The sequence below is a fragment of the Muscardinus avellanarius genome (genome assembly GCF_963383645.1).
Source record: "Muscardinus avellanarius genome assembly, chromosome: 1".
NCBI classification, from domain to species: domain Eukaryota; kingdom Metazoa; phylum Chordata; class Mammalia; order Rodentia; family Gliridae; genus Muscardinus; species Muscardinus avellanarius.
Genome location: NC_137786.1, coordinates 239352616 through 239380521, shown reverse-complemented (window position 1 = coordinate 239380521; position 27906 = coordinate 239352616). Strand labels below are relative to the sequence as shown.

Below are 27906 nucleotides of genomic sequence, written 5' to 3'. Positions count from 1 at the left end.
CCGGCACCGCCGGCCCACCTCAGGGCCCGGTGGCCAAGTCTGCGGCGGTCCCCAAGGGTCCGCTTAGTCCGCTAGTAACTTGTCCAGCAAGTTTCCTTCGTGTCCCCGTGGTCCTGGGGTATTGGCCATGGTGGCCTGGGCAGGCAGGGAGGAGCGCTACACACTGACCTTCTCAGCCACACTCGCAGCCACACGGACCTCGTCCGCCTGGACGGTGGCAGCTGCCGACTGGCCGCACACGTGTTGATGGTCTTTCCAGTCCTGAGAGGAAGGACGCTGGGTTAGCGGGCGGGCGGGCGGCCGCAGAGCGACACACGGCGACGCTACCTGTCCGCCTGGTGAGGCCTGGTGGGCCAGGGGGCCGGACCCCGCCCTGGAGGCGGCCCCATGGGCGCCGCCAAGGCACAGGGCGCCCCGCAACTGTGTGGCGCCCGCTCTGACCAGCCGCCTGGCTTCCGGGCCTCCCCGGGCTCCTGGAGCTTCAGCCATCAGACAACAAAAAGACGACTATAAAAATGAGAGCCGATGTGCTCCGCCAGCGACTCTGCCGTTAGGAATTTAAGCAAAAGAAACGGGGTGCCGTATACTTGTCACCCCAATACTTGCGGGGCTCAGACAGGAGGATCACAGACTCAAAGACAGCCCAGCAAACAGAGACTCATCAACCCAGTGAGACCCAGTTTCAAAATGAAAATAAAATAGGGCTGGAGGTGTAACTTGGAGGTAGAATGCCTGTGGGTTCAATCCCCAGTGCCAGACACACGCACACAAAATAAATAACCACACATATGCTTAACTAGCTGGGCGTGATGGCGCACGCTTGTAATCCCAGTACTTGGGAGGCCGAGAGAGAAGGATCGCAGGTTCAAGGCCAGTGATCCCTCTGCAATTTAGGGAGACCCTGTTTCAAAATAAAGAATAAAAAGCCAGGTGTAGTGGTGCACGCTTGTAATTCCAGTACTTAGAAGGCTGAGACAGGAGGATCGCACAGATTCGAAGCCAGTCTCAGCTACTTAGTGAGGCTCTCAGCAACTTAGTGAGACCCTGTTTTTGATAAAATATAAAATAGGTCTGGGAGTGTAGCCTGGAGGTAGAAAGCCCCTAGGTTCCATCCCCAATACCACAAAAATAAATAAGTAAATAAATAAATAATAAAGCAAGAATAAAAATTGGTCTGGGGGTATAGCTCAGAGGTAGAATGGCCCTGGGTTCAATCCGCAGTGCCCCCCCCAAAAAAATTATATATAATACACACACACACACACACACACACACACACACACAAAATGAAGGATTCAAATATGTCTTAGAATGATCTGGAACTAGCTGGGTATGGTGGCCCACACTTGTAATCCTAGCACTTGGGAGGCTGAGACAGGAGGATCCTGGTTCGAGGCTAGCCTCAGCTACTTAGTGAGGCCCTCTGCAATTTAGTGAGACCCTGTTTCAAAATAAAGAATAAAACAATCAGGCTGGGGGTGTAGCTCGGAGGTAGAATGTACCGGGGTTTAGTCCCCAGCACCACACACACTAAAAAAGAATGATCTAGGACTCATGGATGAAAAAGTGACATCTGGGCTTGTTAAAAATGCTCAAGCTAAGCTGGGCGTGGTGTCGCACGCTTGTAGTCCCAGCATTTGGGAAGCTGAAACTGGAGGATCGCAGCTCCCAGACAGCCTCAGCTACTTAGTGAGCACCTTTGCAACTCAGTGAGACCCCGTTTCAAAATAAAGAGTAAAAAAATAGGGCAGGGGGTATAGCTTGGAGGTAGAATGCCCCTGGGTTCCATCCCCAGTACTGCAAAAAATAAAAATAAAAATAAAAATGCTCAGAGTTGGGCATGGTGGGGCACACTTGTCATCCCAGCATTCGGGAGGCTGAGACAGGAGGGTCCGTGGACAGCCTCAGCTACTTAGTGAGGCCCTTTGCAACTCAGTGAGACCCTGCTTCGAAATAAAGAATACAAAATTGGGCTGGAGTGTATGTGGGAGGTATAGTGCCCCTGGGCTCCATCCCCAGTGCTGCAAAAAATGCTCAGCATGTCAGGTGTGGTGGTACACTGCTGCAGTCCCAGTGCTTGGGAGGCTGAGATGGGAGGATTGCAGGTTTGAGGGCAGCAGCACCTGGCAATTTAGGAAGACCTTGTTTGAGAGTAAGAAACTACCAGGTGTCAGGAGGCTGAGACAGGCAGATCCGAGGACAGCCTCCGCAAGTAGTGAGACTCAGCAGCCTGGTGAGACTGTTTCAAAACAAAAAATAAAAAGGGCTGGGGGTATAGCTCGTAAGTAGGACCTGCATCCTCCTATCTCAGCCTCCCAGGTACCGGGAGTACAGGTGTGCACACCGTGCTCAGCTTCAAAGGGCGAATTTTACGGTCTGTGGATTTAGACACAGAACTCACATGGATCGAAGGGAACAGAGGCTGCACATGTTAAAAGCACATGCAAGCTGGAGGCCGCGGCGGGGAGGACGGCGCCGCGGCAGCTGTGCTTACCACGCGCTCGGCGGCTGCTTCTCCACAGCTACTGTTCTTTGGACCTGACTTTAAGAACTGGATGCTGGAATTCACTTTATTTTGTGGTGCTGGGGACTGAAGCCAGTGGGGCTCCAGCTCCGACCAGCCCTCTCTCTCTGTATTTGACAACTGGGGTTCCTCTAGGTGGCTGACGGTCTTGCTAAGTTGCTGAGACTGGCTTTGAACCTGCAGCCCTCCTGTCTCAGCTTCCCAGGTACTGGGGATGTAGGTGTTGCCACCATGCCGGCTGACATTCACTTGGTATAGTTCAAGTGAGTTACCCAGAGTGCCTGTCTTTGCCGGCCCAGTCCAGCAAGCAGTGGACTGGGCCAGACCCCTGTGCGACCTGTCCCCGAGCTCTGTCTGGCGCCGTGTGGCCGCGCTCCCGTGGGCGCCCTGCCCGGCCCTCTGGAGGTCCCGGGAGACCCGTGCTGTCAGCAGTCCTCCCAGCGGGCCGGCCGCCCTTTCCTAGTGCAAGAGCTTGTTAGGAAGCTCTGAGGAAATCGGACCTCTGGTGCTGGCGATGAGCGGGGTCGCGAGGGACCAGGCTGTGCCCGGGCGCCGGGACTTTAGCCGCGAACCTCGGGGCTCCAGGGCTGGCAGGACTGCCAGCGGTCTGGCAGGCGTGAGAACACGCACTCCGAGCCTGAGGAAGCCCTCCGGACCCGGCGCGGTGGCACTTGCTGGTCTAGGAAAACTCTCTTCAGCTTCCTGGGACCAGGCTGAGCAGCCTCGAGGCTGGGGTGGGGGGGCAGGCGGGGGCCAGGGAGAGTCAGGGCGCTTGCTGGGGGCGGCTGCAGCCTTCCCAGCGATGGGCAGCAGGCCCCAGGCGCAGGGGTGTGGGCAGTGCACGCCGCTGGCCCCACAGGCGCCCAGGGAGGCCTCTACCTTGCGCTGGCAGAACGTGGAGCAGTAGTTGACCTTGTGGCAGCCAGTGCACTCACTCATGGCCTCCCGACCGCAGTTGACGCAGGACTGCTGTAAGGAGAGCAGAAGCCGTCAGTGGGGCAGCCGCAGCCCAGGACGGATGCCTGAGGCCCAGGCCTCTGGGATGCACCCTCCCAGCGCCCCCTCCACCCCCTCTGCCCCCGCTCCTCGTGGACAGCAACAGCCACGCCCATGCACCGGCCCCAACCAGGGCACAGGAGCCGCCAGGACGGCACGCGGGCGAGTGCACGCGTGAGGGACAGCGCGCTGCCTGCCCAGCCCACAGGCCAGCTCGGCGGTCCTGAGGTGTGCTCGGAGGCTGCCCGGCGCTCGGTGGTCCCGAGGTGTGTTCAGGGCGGCCGCCTGGCGCTCGGCAGTCCCGAGGTGTGCTCGGAGGCCGCCCGGCGCTCGGCGGTCCCGAGGTGTGTTCAGGGCGGCCGCCCGGCGCTCGGCGGTCTTCTGAGAGCTGCACGACTTGGGCTCTGTTTAGTCAATTGAGGTGGCTCACAGGGAGACAGTGGTCAGCAACTACTTTCTGTCTAGCTGTGAGTTTGGCCATCAACACTGTGACAGAGGAACCCCTGGCTGGGAGGGGTCAGCAGGGGCCAAAGGGATGAGGAGACACTGCTGGCCCCACACAGGCAGGCGACGGCGCCCGCGGCCGTCATGTGGCTGGTCCAGCGCTGCCACTGTCTGCTTTCTTGTGTGTGTGTGTGTGTGGTATTAGGGATTGAATGCAAGAACATTCTATCTCCAAGTTATATCCCCAGGCTTATTTATTTTTTGAGGCACTGGAGGTGGAACCCAAGGGCATCCTGCCTCCGAGCTATATACCCCCCTGCCCTATTTTTCAGTCTTTATTTTTTGAATCAGGGTCTCACTGAGTTGCAGAGTCTCACTAAGTAGTGGCTGAGGCTGTCTGTGAACCACGATCATCTGGTCTCAGCCTCTCAAGTGCTGGAATCACACGTGTGTGCCACTGTGCCCAGCTTATTTTTTATTTTGAAACAAGGTCTCCCTAAACTTCTGAGGCTGACCTCCAACCTGTGATCCTCCCATCTGAGTCTCAGCCACTGCGCGGGCTCTGCTACTGTGTCTGCACACGTGTGGAACACAGCAGATGCCTCTGAGACACCTGTCGGGGCTGCGGGCCCGTGCCAGCCGCTCCACTGGGAGCTCCCACTGCAGCGCGCACAGCTCCAGGTGGAGGACCCAGTTCAGCTCGTCCTGCCTCCTCTTAACCCAGGGCATTCTGCCTCTGAGCTACACCCCCAGCCCTGTTTTATTTCTTATTTTAAAACAAGGTCTCAACCGGGCGTGGTGGCGCACGCTTGTAATCCCCGCGCTTGGAGGCAGAGACAGGAGGATCCCGGATCCCGCAGGTTCAAATCCAGTCACTCTGGCTTAAGACACACTCTTTCCAAAATAAAAAGTATAAAAATAGGTCTGGGAGTGTATCCCAGAGGTAGAAGGGTTTCCAGCAACCCCAGTACCCACCAAAAAAAAAAAAAAAAGTTCTCAGCCGGGCATGGTGTCGCATGCTTATAATCCCAGCATTTGGGAGACTGAGACTAGAGGATCACGGCTCAAGGACGACCTCAGCTACTTACTGAGGCCCTTTGCAACTTAGTGAGAACTGGTTTCAAAATAAATGAAGAATAAAAAATAGGGCTAGGGATGTAGCTAGGAGGTAAAATGCCCCTGGGTTCCATCCCCAGAGCCACAAACCAAACCAAACACAACCAGGGTCTCACTAAACTGTGGAGGGGACTCACTATAAGATGCTGAGGCTGGCCGCGAATCTGCGATCCTCCTGTCTCAGCCTAAACCCTGGGGTTACAGGTGAGTGCAGCCACACCCAGCTGCAAGAGTTTTTTTGGGGGGGTACTGGGGATGAAACCCAGAGGCATTCTACTTCCAACCTCCACCCCCAGCCCTATGTTTTATTCTTTATTTTATTTTTCTTGCAGTACTGGGAATGGAACCCAGGGGCATTCTACCTCCGAGCTACACCCCCAGCCCTATTTTTTTTTTTATTCTTTATTTTGAAATAGGGTCTCAGCTGAGCATGGTGGCGCACACTTGTAATCCCAGAGCTTGGGAGGCGGAGACAGGAAGATCGCGAAAGTTCAAAGTCAGCCTCAGCTACTTAGTGAGGCTCTCAGCAACTTAGTAAGACCCTGTTTCAAAATAAAATATAAAATAGATCTGGGAGGGTAGCCCGGAGGTAGAAAGCCCCAGAGTTCCATCCCCAGTACCACAAAATGACCCCCCCAAAAAAAAACAGGGTCTCACTGAATTGTGAAGGGCCTCACTAAGTAGCTGATGCTGTCTGAGAACAGTGACCCTCCTGTCTCAGCCTCCCGAATGCTGGGATTACAAGCGTACACCACCACGCCCGGCTCTTATTCTTTATTTTGAAAAAGGATCTCACTGAGTTGCAAAGGGCCTCACTAGACAGCAGAGGCTGTCTTCAAACCACGCTTCTCCTATGCTGGGATTACAAGCATGTGCCACTATGCCCGGCTTGTAAGACACATTGCACGCTCACGTGCACGCGCACGCATGTGTGTGTGTTACTGGGGATAGAACCCAAGGGCGCTGTACCTCCAAGCTACACTCCCAGCCCTATGTTTTAGTCTTTTTTTAAAATTTTTGAAACAGGGTCTCACTGAATTACTGAGTTGCAAAGGGCCTTGCTAAGTAGCTGATGCTGTCCACGAACCACAATCCTCTGGTCTCAGCCTCCTGAATGCTGGGATTACAAGTGTGCGCCACCATGGCCAGTTTACAACATACTTTATTTAATTAATTAATTTATTTATTTATTGCAGTACTGGGGATGCCCAAGAGCATTCTACATCTAAGGTACACCCTCAGCCCTATCTTTTCTTCTTTATTTTGAAACAGGGTCTCACTGAGTTGCAGAGGGCCTCACTAAGTAGCTGAGGCTGGCCGTGAACCGCGATCCTCCTGTCTCAGCCCCCAAATGCTGGGATGACAAGCGTGCCGACCGCGCCCGGCTTTGCAAGATACATTTCAAGTCTAACCACATAGAAGATTTCTCTGGGGAAAAGAACAAAGGCTTTACCAACTCATACGCACCCTGAGAGGGAGTAGGTGTCCTGGTGTGAGGGTCCCCAGTGGCCCTGCCCGGTGGGACCCCAGCCAGCCCCACCACCTTCCAGGGTAGTCCCTGCCCTTCCACACAAGAGGCTGAGGGCTAGGGATGTTCACGGCACAGGCTGAGCAGTTCCATGAGCCTTGGCTGCGGCCCAGGGTGAGGGCGGGCCCACCACAGGTGTCAGAGGGACAGGAAGCCCAGAACACGGCCCAGGGTTACAGTGCAGGTATCAGATGTGAGCCAGTGAGCCATCCTGCTAGGACACCTGGCAAAACAGGGAGACGTGGAGGGGGTGATGCCCACCAGAGAATTCCAAAGCTAGCCCAGAGCGCAGCCTGGAGGAGCTGGTGGGCGGACTTGCTCAGCACACAGTCCACAGAGGGACACAGCAGATGGGAGCCGTGAGGCAGGCCTGGCCTCTGTGCTTGGGACAGGGCATTCAGGCCTGGCCACCCGGAGGCACCACAGGGACCGCCCATCTGCTCGGCAGCAGTGTGGCTCAGGGCCAGCCCAGAGCAGCAGAGGGCACGCAAGTCACGCACTGCTTGCTCTCCATGTGCCGGCTGCCACACACCGCCAAGCGCTAGGACAGCCAAGCTGCTCGCTCCTTGGAGAGTGGCCGCAGTGACAAGGTACAAAGCCACCTGCACAATGCCCACTGCCTCCTTAACTGTCCAGGAGCGAGTGACCCCCAGGCCTGGCGCTCACCGGCCTCCTGCCCAGCTCCTGCCTTTCGCTCTTGACCTCTGAACTCCACCATTCCATCCCGTGTTCAGGCAGCCGAGTGAGGCTCTGGCCCGTGGACTGTGTCCATCTCAGCCTGCTCCCACCCCAGGGATGCAGGAGCCACCCAGCGCTGCCACACAGGTCTGGCCTCCTCAGGGCCACAGGGGCGAGGGTGAAAGGGTAGTGGCCAGTCCCTGAGCTCCATAGGGCCTGCCTGGGCCAGGCGCAACCACACGCCTGGCACCTGTAAACAGAAACCAGGAGGCCCCATCCTACCCCGTGCCAGCAAGATGGGAAGCTAGGTGGCCCACGCCACCCCAGCCCAGCCAGGTCCTCAGGACAGCCCCAGCAAGGCGGACACGTGCTTCCTCCCTCCCCACCGTTGGTTGGAACCTGCCCTCCGTGAGGCCACAGATGTCCAACTTAAAGACAGAAGTTAGGCATGATCGTCTCCTCTGGATCAAACCCTGGGGAAGCAGCTGAAATAAGAGGAAACCCCTAAGCCCCGGGGTTCATCTGCAAGCCACATGGTGCGTGCATAAGCAGATCTGGGGATTAATCTAACAGCACTTTTCTAAGCTGCCTGCCTATGAAGCCACATTGCGCATTAGATCTCCCCCTGGAAACGGACAGCGCATCCTACAGCTGGGCTGCCCTGGCCCACCTGGGAGGAAGCTGGCTGCCTGTGAGAGCGCGCTGGCCTGTGCTTCCCTGCCGCCCTGCAGTCCTGCCGCACAGCACTCGTGACAGCTCCCTCCCGAGGGACTGCGCAGCCAACATTTCCATGACATTCCACTGCTGCCCAGCAGGCGCTCCCAGGAGCTGATGGGGGATCAGGGGCAGGAGGTGGCATCTGACTATCAGTACCTAAAGAAGGCAGACAGAGCCTCCGTTACCGAGGCCTTGCCTGGCCGCAGGACTGGGCAGGACAGGAAGCCCTCCTTCGGCTGCTCCACAGAGACCAGGACCACGCATCTCCAGGCAATGCCGCGCGCCTGCTAGACTCTAGCAATCAACAGTGATGCCTCTTTAAACACATGTATGTGCGCCGGGCATGGTAATCCCAGCACTGGGGAGGCTGAGACAGGAGGATCGTGGTTTAAGGACAGCCTCAGCTACTTAGTGAGGCCCTCTGCAACTCAGTGAGACCGGGTTTCAAAATAAAGAATAAAAAATAGGGCAGGGGGTGTAGCTCGGAGGTAGAATGCCCCTGGGGTTCCGTCCCCAGTACTGTAAAAATAAAGAAATCAATAAAATGTGTATGCACCTCTTCCCTTCCTGCGAGTCTGTCACAGGCCATGCTTAATGCTCACAAAGGGAGTGGGGAGGACTATGAGATAGCTGAGAAAGAGGCAGAGACAGGCTGCAAGGACAGGGATCAGCCCCAAGCCGGGCCGGGGCAGTCACCCAAGACCCCGCAGCCACTCGGCTCCAGAGCCCCGCCAGACTCTGTCCCCTTGACAGCCAAGGGCGTCTGCTTTTCTGCCCTGTTTAGCCTCTACAGAGCTAATTACATACACATGAATGCAAATTTCCCATGGTTTACGTTGGCAAAAATCCCCTTAACAGCTACATCTGGACTACAGATGATTTCTTTCAAAGACAGTGTGTAAGCCAGGCGTGGTGGTGCACGCTTGTAATCCCAGCATTCGGGGTCAGCTCTGGCCTCACACCCAGCCCTCGGAGCACCTGGAAGGTTTTAGCCTAAGACAAAGAGGTTGGCCAAAGAGAGCCGAGAAGGCTGCTGTGTCTCCAGGGTTAGCGCTGGCCAGATGCATGAGGCCTTGGGTTCCTGGAATCACAAAACATAAGAGCTGGCGGGTGCAAGTGCCTCTGCTGTGCCGTGGGAGAGGGAGCTGTGGGGAAACTGTCACCACGGCCCCGGGCAGGGCCCACTTCTGCACAGCTGGGTTGGTCCTGTCAGCCCCGCACAAATGGACTGACCGTGAGGCGGGCTTCACTAAGATAACCTGAATGCCCACGAGCAGCCTGTGTTCAAAAACAACAACGGGTGTGTATACAGCTGCCTTCTCTTTAGAAATAAGCCAGTCTTATTTACAGAAACAAAGCCTCTTCACAGTAGCAGCCCCGCACCTCCCCTGCCCAGGGGCGGCCGTGCTTGCCTACCTCTTTCCGCTCGGCATCGGCCGGGATCCTGGCCTGAGTGGCAGCCGCCTCCCGGCAGGAGCTAGCCTGCTTCGCCTGCTCAAACAGCGTCTTCAGCTGCTGTGCCGTGCTGAGCAAGGAGTTGACCATCTCTTCTAAGTAGAGCCAGCTCCGCTGCTCTGACATCTCCAGCCCGTTGACCACTGTGGGGGAGACGGCTTTCGTAGGGGTGGAGGGAGGGACTGCCAGGGCAGGCAGGGACGTCAGCACTAGGGTGCGGAGAGAGAAACGGGCAGATAAGCGGGCTCCTGGCACACCAGACACCTCCTGTCTGGGGCTGGTGAGAACGGCACAGGACAGCTGCCGACACCCCCACCCTCTCGGAGACAGGATGCCCTGTCACGTCCTCCACGCCCACTCCCAGCTCCACGCACACTCCAGCACTGTCGGCAAGAAGCCCCTCGGAGGCCTGCCTGTGTCAATGCCAGGCTGCGAGCGACGGGCACGGACCAGGCAGGCCACCTGTGAGCCAGACAACAGGGGGCCGTGAAACAGACAAGGAGCTGGCCGGGAGGACAGGGCCAGGAGGGCCTCGAGCTGAGCAAAGATGGCAGCGGGCCCTTTCCATGGCTGCTCACCAGGACGGCCTTGCTGGGCACCATGTGGGGATCTACCAGGGGCAGAGAGGCAGGGCGTCTCACAGCCGGAGAAGAAAGTCACACGCGTGGGAGGAGGATGCACCCTGGGCGTGGGCTGGAGACCCGGACTCCGTCCTGCAGCTGGGTCTGGACAGAAGCACACGTGTGCACATGCATGTGCGTGTGTGCCAGAGCACACAGGCCCCCTGCTTTGGAGCAGACACAGCCCACAGTGAGCGGCACACTGCGTCTGGGCCGTGCAGCTGTTAGGGAAAGCCGCTTTCTCAGGGTAACTAAGCCCAACACTTCTGCCCGTCCCTGGAGGTCGCTAGCTTGGCTGGGATGAAACCAAGTCCTCAGGACAGCGGGGACCACGGCTCCACACCACTGCCTGCGGGCGGGGCGTGTCCAGGTTCCTAGAGGAACAGGGGACACAGACAAGTGGGCGAGGCGTGACAGCGAGGGGTGGCAGCACAGCACCTGCTCGCCCCGAGCTGGGCTGCTGGGAGGAGCGGCGGCAGCAGCAGCCACGACCCACGGGGAGACCAGGACGCCCTGGGCCACACTGCAGGGGTGCAAGTCCTTCCTGGCGCCAGCAGGGGACGGCTGCCCCATCGGCACCAGCGCTCAGGGCTGCCAGGCAGGAGCACACGGGGCTCGGGCACAGGCGAGGCTATGCAGCCCGACCACACTGGCACCATCGCTGCCGGGACAGCCTGAGCCGCCAGCTGAGGTCCACACCGGGCGAGAGGCTCACGGGCACTGTCCAGCCCTGCCAAGGCAGGAAGGGTAGGAAGGCCGAGTGCGAGGGGCCTGAGCACGGGAAGCAGCGCCCACTGGACCTGCCACCTGGGACCTCCAGGGCAGCGCGGAGTCGGGCGGCACCTGCTTACTTCTTCTCGCGCTGGGCTTGATTTTAGGAACAACTAACGCTTTCTGGGGACGTCCACAACCTACTCTCAGAGAATAACCTTCACTCGTGTGGTATTTGCACTGTGGTGTATAATTGAGCCTATTTCCACACTTTTTTTTTTTTTTGTGGGTACTGGAGATTGGACCCCAGGGGTTTTTTTTGTTTTTGTTTTTGCAGATCTGGGGATGAAACCCAAGGGCATTCAACCTCTGAGCTACACCCCCTGCCCTGTTTTTTTTTTATTCTTTATTTTGAAACAGGGTCTCATTAAGTTGCAGAGGGCCTCACTAAGTAGCTGAGGCTGTCCACGAACCACAATCCTCCAGTCTTAGCCTCCCAAATGCTGGGATGACAAGCGTGCACCACCACGTCCGGCTCCCTCCAGTCCAATTTTATTTTCACTTTGAAACAGGGTCTCACTAGGCTGAGGAGAGTCTCACTACTTGCTGAGGCTATCCTCAAACCTGGGATCCTCCTGTCTCAGCCTCCCAAGCACTGAGGTTTACAGGCGTGGTCCCACACTGGGCTCCAAACATTTTTAAAAGTTAAGGAAGGCTGGGCATGGTGGCACATGCTTGTAATCCCCGCGCTTGGGAGGCTGAGACAGGAGGATCGCACAGGTTCGAAGCCAGCCTTAGCTACCTAGTGAGGCTCTCAGCAACTTAATGAGACCCTGTTTCCAAATAAAACATAAAATAGGTCTGGGAGTATAGCTCGGGGGTAGAAAGCCCCTGGGTTCCACCCCTAGTACCACAGAAAGAAAGAAAGAAAGAAAGAAAGAAAGAAAGAAAGAAAGAAAGAAAGAAAGAAAGAAAGAAAGAAAGGGTTAGGAAGCACCTGGCAGGCGTCCTGCCCGGTGAGCACTGTGATGAGCATCAGGGCCTCCCGCAGAGGCAGCTGGGGCGCAGCCAGGCCAGGCAGGCCAGGTATGGAAGAGAGTGGAACCAGACCTTCGAGACGGAAGAGTCTGCACCAGCAGAGAAAGGATAATGAAGCTGGTGAGAGGAAATTTTTTTTGTTTGCTTGTTTTGTGTGTGTGTGGTACTGGGGAATGACCTCAGGGACTCTCTACCACTAAAGTACAACAAGAGCTACCTAGGCTTTGTTTTTTTGTTTTTTTTTTTTTTTTTACTATAGTAGAATCAGTCTTTATTGGTTGCAACGATAAACAGGAGAAAGACTATAACAATTTTCGCTTCTAGGGCGGCATCTGCTGACTTGGCCTCAGCCCCTCAAAAGGCCTTTATTTTTTATTTATTAATATGAAATGCTACCCAGGCGTGGTGGCGCACGCTGTAATCCCAGCATTCAGGAGGCTAAAACAGAAAGATCACAGTTTGTGGACAGCCTTAGCTACTTAGTGAGGTCCTTTGCAACTCAGTGAGACCCTGTTTCAAAATAAAGAATAAAAAAATAGGGCTGAGGGTGTAGCTCAGAGTAGAACGCCCCTGGGTTCCATGCCTAGTACCTTAAAAAAAAAGGAACACTTCAGAAATTATTTGCATGCCATCCTTGCGCAAGGCCATGCTAATCTTCTCTGTACTGTTCCAATTTTAGTCTAGAAGCTACTGAATGGAGCAGTACCTACCATGTTTATATTCTTTTTTCTCTTGCGAGTGTGTGCATGTGTGTGTGTTAGTTACTGGGGACTGAACCCAGGAGTACTCTGCCTCTGAGCTACACCAATAGCCCTATCTTTATTTTATTTATTTTTATTGACAGTACTGGGGATGGAACCCAAGAGCTACACCCCCAGCCCTATCATTTTTTTTAGTCTTTTAATTTTGAAACAGGGTTTCACTGAGTTGCGAAGGGCCTTGCTAAGTAGCTGAGGCTGTTCGCAGTGATTCTCCACTCTCAGCCGACTGAATGCTGGGATTACAAGCGTGTGCCACCACACCCAGCTCCCTATTTTTATTTTTAAATAGGGTCTCACTAAGTTGCAGAGGAGGCCCTCACTAAGTTGCTGAGGCTGGCCACAAACCTGTGATCCTCCTGCCTCAGTCTCCTGAATACTGAGATTACAGTCAGCTTTTTTTTTTTTTAATTTTTGAAACAGGGTCGCCGGGTGTGGTGGCACACTGCTTGTAATCCCAGCACTTGGGAGGCTGAGACCAGAGGATCGCGGTTCACAGACAGCCTCAGCTACTTAGTGAGGCCTTTTGCAACTCAGTGAGACCCTGTTTCTTTCTTTCTTTTATTTTGGTGGTACTGGGGTCCCTGGAAACCCTTCTATCTCTGGGCTACACTCCCAGACCTTTTTTTTTTTTCTTTTTTTTTTTAATTTGGAAACAGGGTCTCTTAAGCCAGCATGGCTGGCTTCGAAATAGCACGATCCTCCTGTCTCTGCCTCCCAAGCGCGGGGATTACAAGCGTGCGCCACCACGCCCGGCTGAGACGCTGTTTCAAAATAAAGAATAAAAAACACAGGGCAGGAGGTGTAGTGCGGAGGTCGAATGCCCCTAGGTTCCATCTCCAGAACCGCAAAAAAAAAAAAAAAAAAAAGACTAAAAAATAGGGCTTGAGGTGTAGCTCAGAGGTACAATGTCCCTGGGTTCCATCCCTAGGACCATGGGGAAAAAAATTTCTCTCATGAGAAGCAATTCTGAGGACAACCTGTGTGTGCAAATTCCTTCAGACTCACCTATCTTGGGATGGGAGGTCGGCAACGCAGCCTCTGGGAACGGCGCGATCTGGCAGCTGTCCTGGTAGCCGGGGTAGTGCGGCTCAGGGTGACCAACCCTGCACGGGGGCTGCACACTGGCCTCCTGCACTGTGGAGAAGGAAGGTACCTGGTGGTCAGCACTGCAGGCCCACACCCAAGCCGGCGGACGCACACTGATGGCGGCTCCTCGCCAGGGTGGCTCTTAGCACTCCGATGTGTAGAGCGTAACTGATGAGATGGCCTATCACAAAAATTCTGCCAGTTCCGCTGACATCCCTAATGTGGCTCCCGGAGCGCCCCAGTCATCTCTGCTGGATGCCCTGGCCTAACATGGGAGCCCACAGACGCCAGTTCGCCTGCCCCGGGCTCTGCTGCAAGCCATCAGCGCTCCTAGGCACATGCTCATCTGAGCCGCAGCTCCACGGCAGCCACGCCACTCAGGCCCCTCGAGGTGAGGCAGCGGGCAAAGCCCAGCTGGGCGGGGTCACGGGCATGGGGCAGGCGCAGGAGACTCACCTGTGGCTCCCGCAAAGACGTCGCCCTGGGCTGGGCTCTCAGATATGACAGCGGTGGCCTCCACGGTGGACGCCCGGTCAAACGTCAGCGCTCCAGAGGTAGTGATCTGTCCTGAGGGCGTCACAGTGACTGGAAGGCAGATGCACAGCTGTGAACGGCCGGCCAAGCGCCTGGGCTTGCACCACTCTTTGAGGGCACAGCTCAGAAGGACCCTGGGAGCCGAGCGAAGCCGCACAGTGCACAGGGGACAGAGACACCAGGGCCTCAGCGTCAACGGGATAAGCCAGGCGGGCACAGGATGCAGGGTCCATCCTGCACCTTGCTGCTCAGACTGGGAACCAAGAAGATTTGCTGCCCAGCCAGGGGAAAAATTAAGTAACTTGCAAAATATTCTGTATTTTTTTTTTAGTACTAGGGATTGAACCCATGGGTGTTCTGTTTAGCTGTTATTATTATTATTATTATTATTATTATTATTATTATTATTATTATTTTGGAGGTACTGGGGATGGAACCCAGGGACATTCTACCTCTGAACTACACTCCTAGCCCTATTTTTATTCTTTATTTTGAAATAGGATCTCACTGAGTTGCAAAGGGCCTCCCTGAGTAGCTGAGGCTGTCCGCGAACCATGATCCTTCTGTCTCAGCCTCCCAAATTACTAGGATTACAAGTGTACACCACCATGCCCAGCTAGCTGTTATTATTTTTTTGTGTGGTGGTAGAGATTGAACATCTGAGCTACGTCCCAACCCTGTTACTTTTTATTATTTATTTATTTATTTATCTATTTATTGCAGTAACCCAGGGGCATTCTACCTCTGAGCTATATACCCAGTCCTATTTTTTAGTCTTTTTATTATTTTTTTAATTTTAATTTTTTCTTTGGTGCTGGGGATGGAACCCAGGGGCATTCTAACTACGAGCTGCATCCTTGGTCCTATTTTTTAGTCTATTTATTTATTTATTTATTTATTGGTGGTACAGGGGATGGAACCAAGGGGCCTTCTACCTCTGTGCTACACTCCCAGACCTATTTTATATTTTATTTGGAAACAGGGTCTCTTAAGCCAGCTAAGGCTGGCTTTGAACCTGCATGATCCTCCTGTCTCAGCCTCCCAAGCGCAGGAATTACAAGCATGTGCCACCATGCTGGCTTAGTCTTTTTATTTTATTTTATTTTTTTTTTTGAAAGAGAGTTTCAAAAACTCTGAGTTGTGAAGGGCCTCACTAAGTAGCTGAGGCTGTTCTCTGCCTCATGAATGCTGGGATTATAAGTGTGTGTGACCACGCCTGGCTGAGACCCTGTTTTAAAACATGGGGGGATGCCAGGCATGGTGGCAGACAATGTAATCCCCGCATTTGGGAGGCGGAGTCAGGAGGATAAAAACAGGTTCCAAGCCAGCCTTAGCTGGCTTGAGACCCTGTTTTCAAATAAAATATAAAATAGGTCTGGGAGTGTAGCCAAGAGGTAGAAGGCCCCTAGATTCCATCCCCAGCGCCACCAAATAAATAAATGAATAAATAAATAAATAAAACACGGGGGGGGGGCAGGCATGGTGACACACGCTTGTAATCCCAGTACTTGGGAGGCTGAGACAGGAGGACCGCGCAGGTTCAAAGCCAGCCTCAGCTACTTAGGGAGGCCCTCTGCAACTCAGCGAGACCCTGTTTCAAAATAAAAAATAAAGCTGCGCGTGGTGAAGCACGCTTGTAATCCCAGTGCTTGGGAGGCTGAGACAGGAGGACCGCACAGCTTTGTAGTCAGCCGCAGCTACTTACTGAGGCTCTCAGCAACTTAGTGAGACCCTGTTTCCAAATAAAGTATAAAATAGAGCTGGAAATACAGCCTGGAGGTAGAAGGCCCCTGGGTTCTATCTCCAGTGCCATTAATTAATCAATTAATTAAAATCGGGCTGGGGTTGTAGCTCAGAGGTAGAGTATTTTTGGGTTCAATCTCCATTGCCACAAATAAACAAAATAAAATAAAATAGGGTCAGAATACAGCTTGGGGCATACCTTTCTTGGAGGTAGAAAGCCTCTGAGTTCAATCCCTAGGACCAAGAAACAAACAAACAAACAAACAAACAAACATACCTCAAAAAAAAAAAAAAAAAAAACCCATGATCCTTAGTCTTCCAAATATTATCAGCATGTTAGCCGGGCGTGGTGGCGCACGCTGGTAATCCTCATCCTTGGGAGGCTGAGACAGGAGGATCGCACAGGTTCGAAGCCAGCCTCAGCAACTTAGTGAGACCCTGTTTCCAAATAAAGTATAAAAATAGGTCTGGGAGTATAGCCCAGAGGTAGAAAAGCCCCTGGGGTCCACCCCCAGTACCACACACACACACACACACACACACACACACACACACACAATATATATTATTGGCATGTGGTATTACAGCTTACAATACTCTGTGTGTGTGTGTAGTGCTGAAGGCTGAACCCAGGGCGCTCTCCACTGAGCCACATCCGTAGCCTCTTTTATTTTTATTCTGAGACAGAGTCTAGTTGCTGAGGCTGGACTTGTACCTGCAATCTTCCTAACTCAGCCTCCCAAGTACTGGGATTACTGGCGTATGACACCACGCCTGGCTCATTTTATGGCATAAAAAGCCAAGGGCCAGGGTCCAGTCTGTGACAGGGCATTTTGCATGTGCAAGGCCCTGGGTTCTGATTGAACTCAAGCATTCTGCCGCCAGTGGCACCCCATACCTGTTTTTTATTCTTTATTTTGAAACAGGGTCTCACTAAGTTGCAGAAGCCCTCACTAAGTACCTGGGCTGGCTTACTAAGTAGCTGAGGCTGTCCACAAACCTGGATCCTCCAGTCTTAGCCTCCCAAGTACTGGGATTTCAAGTATACTCCACCCTACCTGGCTCACCACAAAAAATTTTTAGTTAATTTACTTAAAAAACCAGGTTCTGAGCTGGGTATGGTGGTACACGCTTATATTCTCAGCATTTGGGAGGCTGAGACAGGAGGATGTGGTTCACAGCCAGCCTCAGCTATTCAGTGAGGTTCTTTGCAACTCAGTGAGACCCTGTTTCAAAATAAAGAATAAAAAATCGGGCTGGGGGTGGAGCTCGTAGGTAGACGGTACTGCCAAAAAAAAAAAAAAACAGCCAGGTTCCTCCTCCTCCTCCTCTTTCTTCTTTCTTTCTTTCTTTCTTTCTTTCTTTCTTTCTTTTTCTTCTTCCTTCCTCCTCCTCCTCCTCCTTCTTCTTCTTTTTTTTTTTTCAGTACCGGGGGATGAAACCCAGCAGCATTCTACCTCTGAGCTACACCCCCAGCCCCTATTTCTTTCTTTCTATGTATGTATGTATGTATGTATGTATGTATGTATGTATGTATTTTGCAGGTCTGGAGATGGAACTCAGAGGCATTTGACCTTCGAACTATACCTCCTGCCCTACTTTTTTATTCTTTATTTTGAAACAGAGTCTCACTAAATTGCGGAGGGCCTCACTAAGTAGCTGAGGCTGTCCACGAAACGCGATCCTCTGGTCTCAGCCTCCCGAATGCTGAGATTACAAGCGTTCGCCACCATGCCCGGCTCTTATTATTTTTAAAACAGGGTCTCACTGAGTTGCAAAGGGCCTCACTAAGTAGCTGAGGCTGTCCGCGAACCGCGATCCTCTGGTTTCTGCCTCCTGAATGCTAGGACTATAAATGTGTGCCACCACGCCTGGCCCTTTTTTTTGTATGTGGTACTAGGGGTGGAAGCCAGGGGGCTTTCTACCACTGGCTACACTCCCAGACCTATTTTATACTTTATTTGCAAAGAGGGTCTCACTAAATTGCTGAGGGGCTCACTATGTGGCTGAGGCTGGCTGGGAACCTGTGATCCTCCTGCCTCAGCCCCAGGCGCGGGGATGACCAGCGTGCCCACCATGTCGGCCGCTGGGTTTCTTGTGAATACCTCTAACTCCCCTTTCCTACACTACTGATCAGTTTGCAGTTCTCTGGAAGCTGAGAAGACTAAAGTCAAAGAAGTCCGTGGTAAGAAGCGTTCGCAGAGACGGCTGCTCTGGGCACTGGGGGAGGGCTGACCACAGCAAGCCTCCAGCAGCAGGGGCTCTTGCTGTCCAGAAGTGGCGCAGGGGCCCGGGGCTCGGTCAGGGAAGGGCCACCACGTGGGGATGAACTCGGTGGTGGGAACAGCTGGAGAGGAGCCCAAGAGCTCCCAGAGCTCTGAGCAGTGAGGAGCAAGCCCGCTGGCGCAGCGCCCCGCGGGAGGAGGGTTAGGGACCAGAACCAAAGCCCCGCCCGGCTAAGCCGGGCCTCCCTCACACTCACAGGTGGTGGCGGCGGTAGCTGGGAGCAGCGTGATGCTCTTGGGCGAGTCCTTCTTAACTGGGGTGGTGGGCAGTTCGTTCTCCTTCTTGCGCCTTTTGTAAGGGACAAAGAGCCTGACCGGTCCACTCTGCAGGAGAAAGGCAAAGCGAGAAGGCTGCACTGCTGCGGGCAGAACGTGCCGAGCCTCCCAGCGACCACACTCGGGGACGCAGCACCGAGGACGGAGCCCTTGAGCGAGAAAGTGCCCGGTTGCATTCCCCACACCCCTGGATATATAAAAACGAACTAATGAAACAGTGTTAGAGCAGCCGACACAGTGCTGCACACCTGTAATCCCAGTACTAGTGAGGCCGGGATATGCGGATCTCAAAGGCCGGCATGCAGAACTTAGCCAGACCCTGCATCAAAACAAAAAGTAAAAAGCGCTGGGCGTGTAGCTCAGTGGTAGAACACTCCTGGGTTCACTCCCCAGTACCATGCACACACAAATAGCAGTTTAGCCTTTTCTCTTACACTTATATCTAGGATTCATTTAAAATTTCCTTTTAAGCTGGGCGTGGTAGTGCACGCTTGTAATTCCAGTACTGAGACAGGAGGATTGAAGGTTCTCAGCCAGCCTCAGCTTCTTTGTCAGGCCCTCTGTAACTAGTAAGCCCTATTTCAAAAGAAAGAATAATTAAAAAAAAAATAGGTCTAGGGGATGTAGCTTGGAGGTAGAATGCCCCTAAGTCCAGGCCCCAGTACCACAAAACATAACTAATAAATTCACTTTGTCCAGAGATTGAAGTTTGGATCAAAGTGCATTCCTCACCTATACACATCCCACAGTTGCGATTCCGCCTCTGAGGGTATCTATCATGGGCAGCAGGTGGTCCTGAGGCCCTGGTGCCCCCTACCAACACTCTGCTGTCCTCATTACTACAGTGGTAATCTCAAACACTCTATTGTGATCTCACTTTTTTTTTTTTGTACTGGGCATTGAACCCAGAGGCATTCTATCTCTGAATTCCACCTCCAACCCTATTTTATTTTTTATTTGGAAACGGGGTCTCATTAGGTTGTTGAACTTGACCTCAAACCTGGGATCCTCCAGTCTCAGCCTCCCAAGTACTGAGATTATAGACATGGGCTGCTATGCCTGGCTGACTTCTCCAACTGTAACCTTTTTCAAAACTCTTTTTTTTTCTTTGCTGGTACTGGGGGTGGAACCCAGGGGCATTCTACCGCCAAGTGACACCCCAGCCTGTTTTTTTTATTCTTTATTTTGAAGCAGAGTCTCACTGAGTTGCAAAGGGCCTCACTAAGTAGTAAGTAGCTGAGGCTGCCCACAAACCATGATCCTCCTATCTCAGCCTCCTGAATGCTGGGATTACAAGCGTGTGCCACCATGCTCAGCTTCAAAACTCTTTTTACAATCTTATTTTGTCTTCCCATATAAATTTTGGAAGTGGCTTATATCTATAAAGGATCCTGCTCAGATATTGTTAAATCTATAGATCAAACTGGGGAAATAAACATCTTCAGTATTTTGTTTTCCAATCCATGGACATGGTACACCTCATGAAGTATCCAAGTCTTCTCTGACTTTTTTGAAGAAGGTACTGGGGATTGAACTCAAGGATACTCTACCTCTGAGCTGTACCCCTAGCCCTTTTTATTTTTTATTTGGAATCAAGTTCTCAATATGTTGCTAAGAGTCTCACTAAGTTGCTGAGACTGGGCTCGAACTCGAGATCCTCCTGACTCTGCCTCCCAAGTAGAGGGATAGGAGGCATGAGCCACCACACCCAGGTTTCTCTGACTTTTCCCATCAGCACTTTCCCGTATACAGACCCCTCTAGGTCTTACTGGAGTCTACCAAGTGTCCCTGTGTTTCAGAGCAGATGTGACTAATTCTGAGCATCCTGCCTCTGGGGTTACTCTGTCCTCACTGCTCTTACTTCAAGATCGCTGAGAATCTCATCTCTTAAGTTGCCAAATCAGCTTTCAATTATTTTATTTTATTTATTTATTTATTTATTATTATTTTTTTTTTATTTTTATTTTTTGGTGGTACTGGGGTTCCTGGAAGCCCTTCTACCTCCGGGCTACACTCCCAGACCTCTTTTTACATTTTCTATTTGGAAACAGGGTCTCCTAAGCCAGCGCGCGCGGCTGGCTTCGAACCTGCGCGATCCTCCTGTCTCTGCCTCCCAAGCGCGGGGATGACAAGCGTGCGCCACCACGCCCGGCGAATGCATCTTCTTTTTATCTTCCAGTGATTAGCCAGGTTAGTGATCAGATTAAAGCAAGGAGCTCTCATTAACAGCTTTTAAGTTAATTGTAAGGTATTTTTAAAAAGACATTTAGCCGGGCGTGGTGGTACACACGCTTGTAATCCCCGTGCTTGGGAGGCTGAGACAGGAGGATCGCACGGGTTCAAAGCCAGCCTCGGCTACTTAGTGAGGCTCTCAGCAACTTAGTGAGACACTGGTTCCAAATAAAATATAAAAAATAAAAAAGGTCTGGGAGTATAGCCCGGAGGTAGAAAGCCTCTGGGTTCCACCCCCAGTACCACCAAAATAAATAAATAAATAAAAAGACATTTAAAACTAGAAGAGATGAAATGAACCTAGTATGTTCATATATTACAAATTAGTATCAGGCTTTTAAAAGCTATGTAGCAATATATATATATTAAAATAAGTGAAAACCTATCATCTCAGTATTTGGGAGGCTAAAGAGAAAGAGTACAGGTTCAAGACAGGCCTCAGCAACTTCGTGAGAGACTCTTAGTAACCTAGCAAGACACAGTTCAAAACAAATTAAAAAAAAAGGACAGGGTATAGCTCCCAAGAGGCAGAATGACTCTGGGTTCAGTCCCCAGTACCACAAAATAAAGAGACAAGAAAGATCTTTCTTTCTGAAGTAGCTAAGGATCTAGGACAAGGAGACATTTCAGAGGACACAGAAAGTCCTACCTATGGACAAGGTGAGCGCAGCAGTGTTAGAGCTCAGTAGGTCATGTGGCCCTCGTTCACGGTCGTGACGTGTGTGCTGCTGGGGACCGAAACCTGGGGCATTCTGCTTCCCAGCTATATCCCACATCTTTTTTAATGGAGTCTTGCTAAGCCGGGCGTGGTGGCGCACGCTTGTCATCCCAGCATTCAGGAGGCTGAGACCTGGAGGATCACGGTTCACGGCCAGCCTCAGCTACTTAGTGAGGCCCTCTGAAACTCAGTGAGACCCGGTTTCAAAATAAAGAATAAAAAATAGGGCAGGGGGTGTAGCTCGGAGGTCGAATGCCCCTGGGTTCCATCCCCAGACCCGCAAAAAAAAAAGAAAAAACAGAGTCTTGCTAATAAGTTGCTGATGGCCTCACTAGGTTGCTGAGGCTGGCTGCAAACCTGTGATCCTCCTGCCTCAGCCTCCCAAGTAAGTCCTAGGAATACAGGAGTGTGCCACCATACCTGGCATGCTGTGACCATTTTATTTTTTTTTGGTGATACTGGGGTTCCTGGAAAGCCTTCTACCTTTGGGATACACTCCCAGACCTATTTTTATACTTTTTTATTTGGAAACAGGATCTCTTAAGCCAGCGCAGCTGGCTTCGAACCTGCCCGATCCTTGTAATCCCAAGAGCAGGGATTACAAGCATGCGCCACCACGCCCAGCTAGCTGTGACCATTTTAAAAGGGTGTGTGAGCTGGGTGTGGTGGTACAAGCTTGTAATCCAGGTACTTGGGAGGCTGAGACAGGAGGATCGTAGGTTCAAAGCCAGCCTCAGCAATTTCGTGAGGCTCTCAGCAACCTAGTGAGACTCTGTTTCCAAAAAAGAAATAAAATTAGGCTGGGGAGTAGCTTGAAGAGGTAGAATGCCTTGGCTCAATCCCCACAACAACAACAAAAGGTGCGTGCTTGGCTTTGGGGCTGACGTACACCACAGAGCCTCCCGACCACGAGCTTCCTGTGACCTTCCTGAAGCCGCTACACACCCCAATCAGGCCCCTGTGAGTAGGGTCTGCCCGGGCTCCAGAGACAAGCACATCCAGAGAGTGGTATGGACACTGCCTCCCACACAGAGGACACACCAACAAAAGGGGCCAAGGGGCAGGCAGGGCTGGGCGGCCCACGACTTACCAGCGTCATGTCGTCACAGCAGGCAGCACAGGTGCAGGAGGCTGCGTGCGGGTTCAAGATCCCGTCCTGAAACAGAGCACACGCGTTGGAAAGTCCTCCTGAGTGCAGGATCGCAGCCGGCCTCGCCGCCCAGCCACCATCCATCAGAGGAAGCTCAGGGCATGAAGTAGGGTGGTTTCTGCAATCCTCTGGGTTCCACATCTGCTGGCAACAGGCTCCACCCTCCTGCAGGAGGGGAAAGCTCCCTGCGCTGTCCAACAGCACGCCAGGGAGGGAACCCGAGCAAGCGGGGCCAGAGGTCCTCCTCCTGAGGCAAGGGGAGCAGGGAGGGTGTCCTCGGGTGTGCCCCGTGGGAGCCAGTGCCTAGCCTGCTGCCGTCCATGCTTGCTGTGGCGGGCGGCCCTTCCTGTGCCCGCTCTGAGCGGCGCAGCACCTCATGCAAGCCCTCCACCTGGGGGGCCTGTCAGCACTGTCCCACTACAAAGTGCAGGGCAGTCAGCATGGGCCCAGTCACAGGGGCAGGCCGGCCTCAGCCCTGCCTGGCCCCACGGTCTCACTCCTCTCCCTGGGCTGGGCCCCCGTGCCCACTGTCCAGTCCTGAGGCCCACGGAGCTGCGGCCTGAAAGCTCCGTGTGAAGTCGCTGGCGCAGGCGCGGTACCTGGATGAGGCACTGCAGGGGCCTGCCGGCGTAGCGGATGCTTCTCTTCCAGTCTTTGCTGCTGGCTCTTCCGGCCATTGCCTCAAACTCGGTGGGACTGTACCAGTTCTCCCCCTGCTTGATGCACCGCCCCCGGCCACCTGAAATGAGGTGGAGCAGTCGCTAGGCAACCCCACATCCGTGGCCGGCCTGGGGCCCGCTGATGGCAGGCCAGGCGCTTCTCTGGCGTTTTCTCCTCCCCGGCCTCCTTCCTGGCTGCCCCTCCTCGCCCCGCCTGGACTCTGGGCCCACCACCCTGGGGTCAGCCCTACAGGCTGCCCGGGGCAGACCTCCGCCTGAAGGGCCTTCAGGCTGCCCCTGCCCCCATGCCCTATGCATGGAAGCGGCGGCAGCCCCGCCAGGCCTCACCTGAGCCCAGCCTACTCTTGTAGAGTGTCCCGCTGATGTTCCGGCAGCGCACAGGCAGCTCACTGTCGTACACCGAGGGGTCCCAGTTGTACTTGGTGCCACCTTTTTCTTGGCCAGTTGCCAGAGGGGGGGGAGGAGACTGAGGACCTTGGGCAGAGAGAGGTTGTGAAGGAGAGGCTGTGGAACCAGCGCAGCCCAAGGTGCTCTGCGGCTTCTCCAGCCAGCAGCTGGGCCCACTGCCCCTTTAGCTGCAGGCTATGCTCTCTGCCTGGAAGATCCCGCTTCTCTATTTAAAGCCACTACTCGGTATCCCAAATTTGTTACAAAATAAAGAACTCCAGAGGGTCCGGGGAGCGGGTGCCACTGGTACCTGGAGTGAGGGGCGCCGCAGGGCCCTTGAGCCCGGCGGTCTCCACGATGCTTCCGTCTGTGTGCACGACGATCAGAGTGGCTTTCTCTGGGTTCAGGCTGTCCCCAATCTGAAGGGCTGTTCTGCCAGACTAGAAGAAAGGATGCCTCTGCTGGGTCAGCTGAGTACTGCCCGGGCACACCACTGAGCCCAGCCGGACCTGCTCTACAGAAGCATCTTGACTTCACCACCAGGGAGGGGGTGTTCACCCAGATACCCCATATCCTATACACAGGGGCCCCAAGACTTAAAGACAGAGCCAAAGACCCAGAAAGAACACAAGAGCCGGTGGTGGCGCACGTTTGTAATCCCAAAACTTGGGAGGCTGAGACAGGAGGACTGCACAGGTTCGAAGCCAGTCTCAGCTATTTAGTGGGGCTCTCAGCAACTTAGTAAAACCCTGTTTCCAAATATGTGGAGAAGCCCAGGGTGTTGAGCGGAGCGCCCTCCCTGGCTGCACCCCCAGGGGCTTACCAGAACGTGTCCTGAGATTGAGGCTGCGTTGGCCACCGACGTCGTGAAGACGTTGTCCGCAGAGGCCCCCACGTTGGCCACCGTCACCGTGGTCACTTCTGCAACACAAACAACTACCCTCACCCGTGACCTTGACGAAAGCCGGATCCCTGAAGGGCAAAGGTCTCGAGCAGGAGCCCCAGGCAAGGCGCCCCCACTCGGGCACCCGGCCCTCCGTGGAACCTTCACGCTGTCACAGGAACCTCAGTCCACACTTCTGGTCCTCAGCCTAGCTCACCTGGTCCCCAAGAGGAGGAAAGCGGCCCCTCCCCAGTCAAGCCCGCCTCCCTCCGGACCGCTGCCCACAGAACACCTCCTGGCGCCAGCACACACGGGTTCAGTCTGGCCTCTTCCCTCCTGGCCCCTCATCACGCAGCTCAGGCGCCTCCAATGGGACCAGAGCCTCATGGCCACTGCTGGCTGAGGTCTTCCCACCTTCCCCAGCAACCTTCCCCTGAAAGCATATCCGACTGGCCATGTCCACCACCCACACCCAGAACTTGGCCCCACAGGTCCTTTGGGGAGCACCTACACACACAGCAACTTTTTTTTTTTTGGTGGTACTGGGGATGGAACCCAGAGTCCTTCTACCTCCAGGCTATACTCCCAGATCTATTTTATATTTTATTTGGAAACAGGGTCTCTTAAGCCAGCTGAGGCTGGCTTCGAACCTGTGCGATCCTCCTGTCTAAGCTTCCCAAGTGTGCACCACCACGCCCGGCTATTTATTTATTTTTTGTGGGTCTGGGGATGAAACCCAGGGGCATTCGACCTCCGAGATACATCCCCTGCCCTATTTTTATTCTTTATTTTGAAACCGAGTCTCACTGAGTTGCAGAGGGCCTCACTAAGTAGCTGAGGCTGTCCGCGAACCTCGATCCTCTGGTCTCAGACTCCTGAATGCTGGGATTACAAGTGTGGGCCACCACGCCCGGCTTATATATTTTTTTATTTGGAAACAGGATCTCTTAAGCCAGTGCGGCTGGCTTCGAACCTGCGTGATCCTCCTGTCTCAGCCTCCCAAGCGCGGGGATTACAAGCGTGCGCCACCACGCCGGCTACACAGCAACTCTTAAGTCCACTGCACCCTCTGCTGCCACCTCCCACCCAGAGGCTACAAGCTCTACCTCTGCGTCACGCCCCTGCTGCCAAGGCCCTCTGCACCACCCTCCCCACCACGGACACAAGTGGATCTCTGTCACTTGCAACCGGAGTTCGAAAGGCTGCGTGCCTGGGCGGTCTCTGGCACGAAGCCGGTGCACAAGGTGCTAGTGGAAGTCTTGCCCCCATTCACGAGCAGCTACCAACGTGCACCACAGCGCCTGTTCACCTCCTGTCTCCAACACCAGACCACACCAGGGAGCAGTGAATTCGTCCTGACTTCTCCGCACACCGAGACAACAGCTAAAGCACAGGAGCCTGAACACAAGCCTGAAGACAGCTCAAGCAGCCACGTGTGCAAGGTGGACAGTAACTCAATGGAAAGCTGAAATACCAACAAAGAGAATCACCACTACAGGGCTGTGGATGTGGCTCAGGGGTGGAAGGCTGGCCTAACGTGCGAGGCCCTGGGTTCATCCTCAGCACCACCAAAAACAAAGCACATACGACTATACAACCCTGCAAAAAAGCTGGGGGCACAGCTCAGCAGTCGAGTGCGTGTGAACATGTGCAAGGCCTGGCTTCAGTCTCCAGCACTGAAAAAAAAAGCGAAAAAAATCTGCAGAAAAAAATACAAGGTAGATATATTTCTCTGCTATCCTGACAGGGGCCATCACATTTATTTTTATTTTTGCAGTACTGGGGATGGAACCCAGGGGCACTCTACCTCTGAAGTATATCCCCAGCCTACTTTTTATTCTTTATTTTCAAACAGAGTCTTACTAAGTTGCGGAGGAAGGCCTCACTAAGTAGCCAAGGCTGGCCCGGAACCTGTGATCCTCCTGTCTCAGCCTAAGTACTGGGATTGCACACAGGAGCATCACCACACCCGGCTATCACATTTCTCTAATGTATTCAGAAAAATATGTGCCAAAGGGACAAAACCCTCACGGCCTCAAGTCCTAGCGTCAAACCAGAGTTCACTGAGGGTCACGAGACCCCTTGCTTCTGTGCGTGGCTCAACAGACCACAGGCAGTCAGCGGCCCTGGGCTTGCCAGAACCGGACACTGGGCCTCCACCTGGGCCCAGCGGGGCTGAACACGCACCCACAGTCGAAGAGCCACAGCCCAGGAAAGGGGACGGGACAGGCAGCCCGAGCCAACGCTTACAGAGGAGAAGCACCTTATGATGCGACAGACGGCAAGGTGGTGTCTCCCAGCGAGTCCTCCAGGAGCCAACGGGAAGGGGCAGGCCGCTCAGGAGGATGGGCAGGGACAGCGACAGCAGGGTCACTCTGGGGTAGCACCACTGCTATGGGGCCATGCAGAGCGGCCCAGACTCCTTGCATTATGAAACCTGGGGACGAGGGTGCTCTGTGTGTCAGGAGTAGGAGCGGCGGAAACAAGAGTTTGGGAACGCAGAGGGCGGAAAGGGGAAATCTGCACAGGACGCCAAGGCCGCTGTGGCCGCTGTGGCCCGCTGGCTCAGGCAGCGCTGCCTCCAGGGCCGCGGCCCTGCCAGGCTGGGCGAGGGCCCTCCTGCTCCCCAGCGCAAGCCGCACTGGGCCTGGTGGACGGAGCATCCTAGGAACCAGACGTGCCCGCTGGCCTGGGGCTCCTCCGGGGCAGGATCCACATCGGCCACTCCTGCCAGGATGTATGTGCGAAGGGCGGGCAGCAGGTGTTGAGAAGGTTCCAGAAGGGGCACTGAACAGAGAGCGGCAGAGGAGGGCACTTGACACAGGACGCATATGCATGCAGCACAGGGCCCGGGCCAGGGCGGGTGTGCGGGCCAGGTGCTTGGGTCAGGCGGGAGAGGGCCTGTTCCCTGGGACAGGTGTTCAGGCAGATGTGCAGCGCCGGCCAGGTGCGCGGGGACCGGGCGAGGCCAGCGGGCGCGGGCACACTTGCCTGCGAAGGCAGCAGCGGCGGCGGCCTCGTCGGGGCCAGGCAGGGCCTCGGCGCCCATGTCCATGTGCCCGGGCTCCGCTGCCATCACCGCCACGGCCGTCACCCGCCGCGTCTCGCGCTCCGCCTCTGAATCCGCGTCCTCCTCCGAGTCCTCGTCCCTGCTCAGCACTGGCTCCTCCGCTTCGCCTCCTGCTGCGGCCGCGGCCGCCGCCGCCACAGCGGCCGCGGCCGCCACCGCCGCCGCCTCGGCCAGGCCCAGCTGCTTTGCCGCCGAGTCCGAATCCTCCATCCGGACTCCGCCGAGCCCGCCCGAAGGGGCCGTCCGAAGCGCCGGGGCCGAGCCCGAAGCGGGG

At 54.4% G+C, this 27906-nt stretch overlaps 1 protein-coding gene across 1 annotated transcript; it reads right to left on the bottom strand.

Moving 5' to 3' along the window:
• Nucleotides 1-156: 156 nt before the first annotated feature.
• On the bottom strand, nt 157-27842 carry DEAF1 (DEAF1 transcription factor; the record flags this gene model as incomplete). The annotated part of the gene is given in 12 exon segments (XM_080707738.1): nt 157-261; nt 3404-3493; nt 9420-9667; nt 13594-13722; nt 14131-14259; nt 18434-18560; nt 22553-22618; nt 23212-23351; nt 23620-23766; nt 23990-24119; nt 24503-24598; nt 27549-27842. Coding segments are annotated over 12 exon segments (1701 nt in total).
• Between the last annotated feature and the right edge of the window lie 64 nt (nt 27843-27906).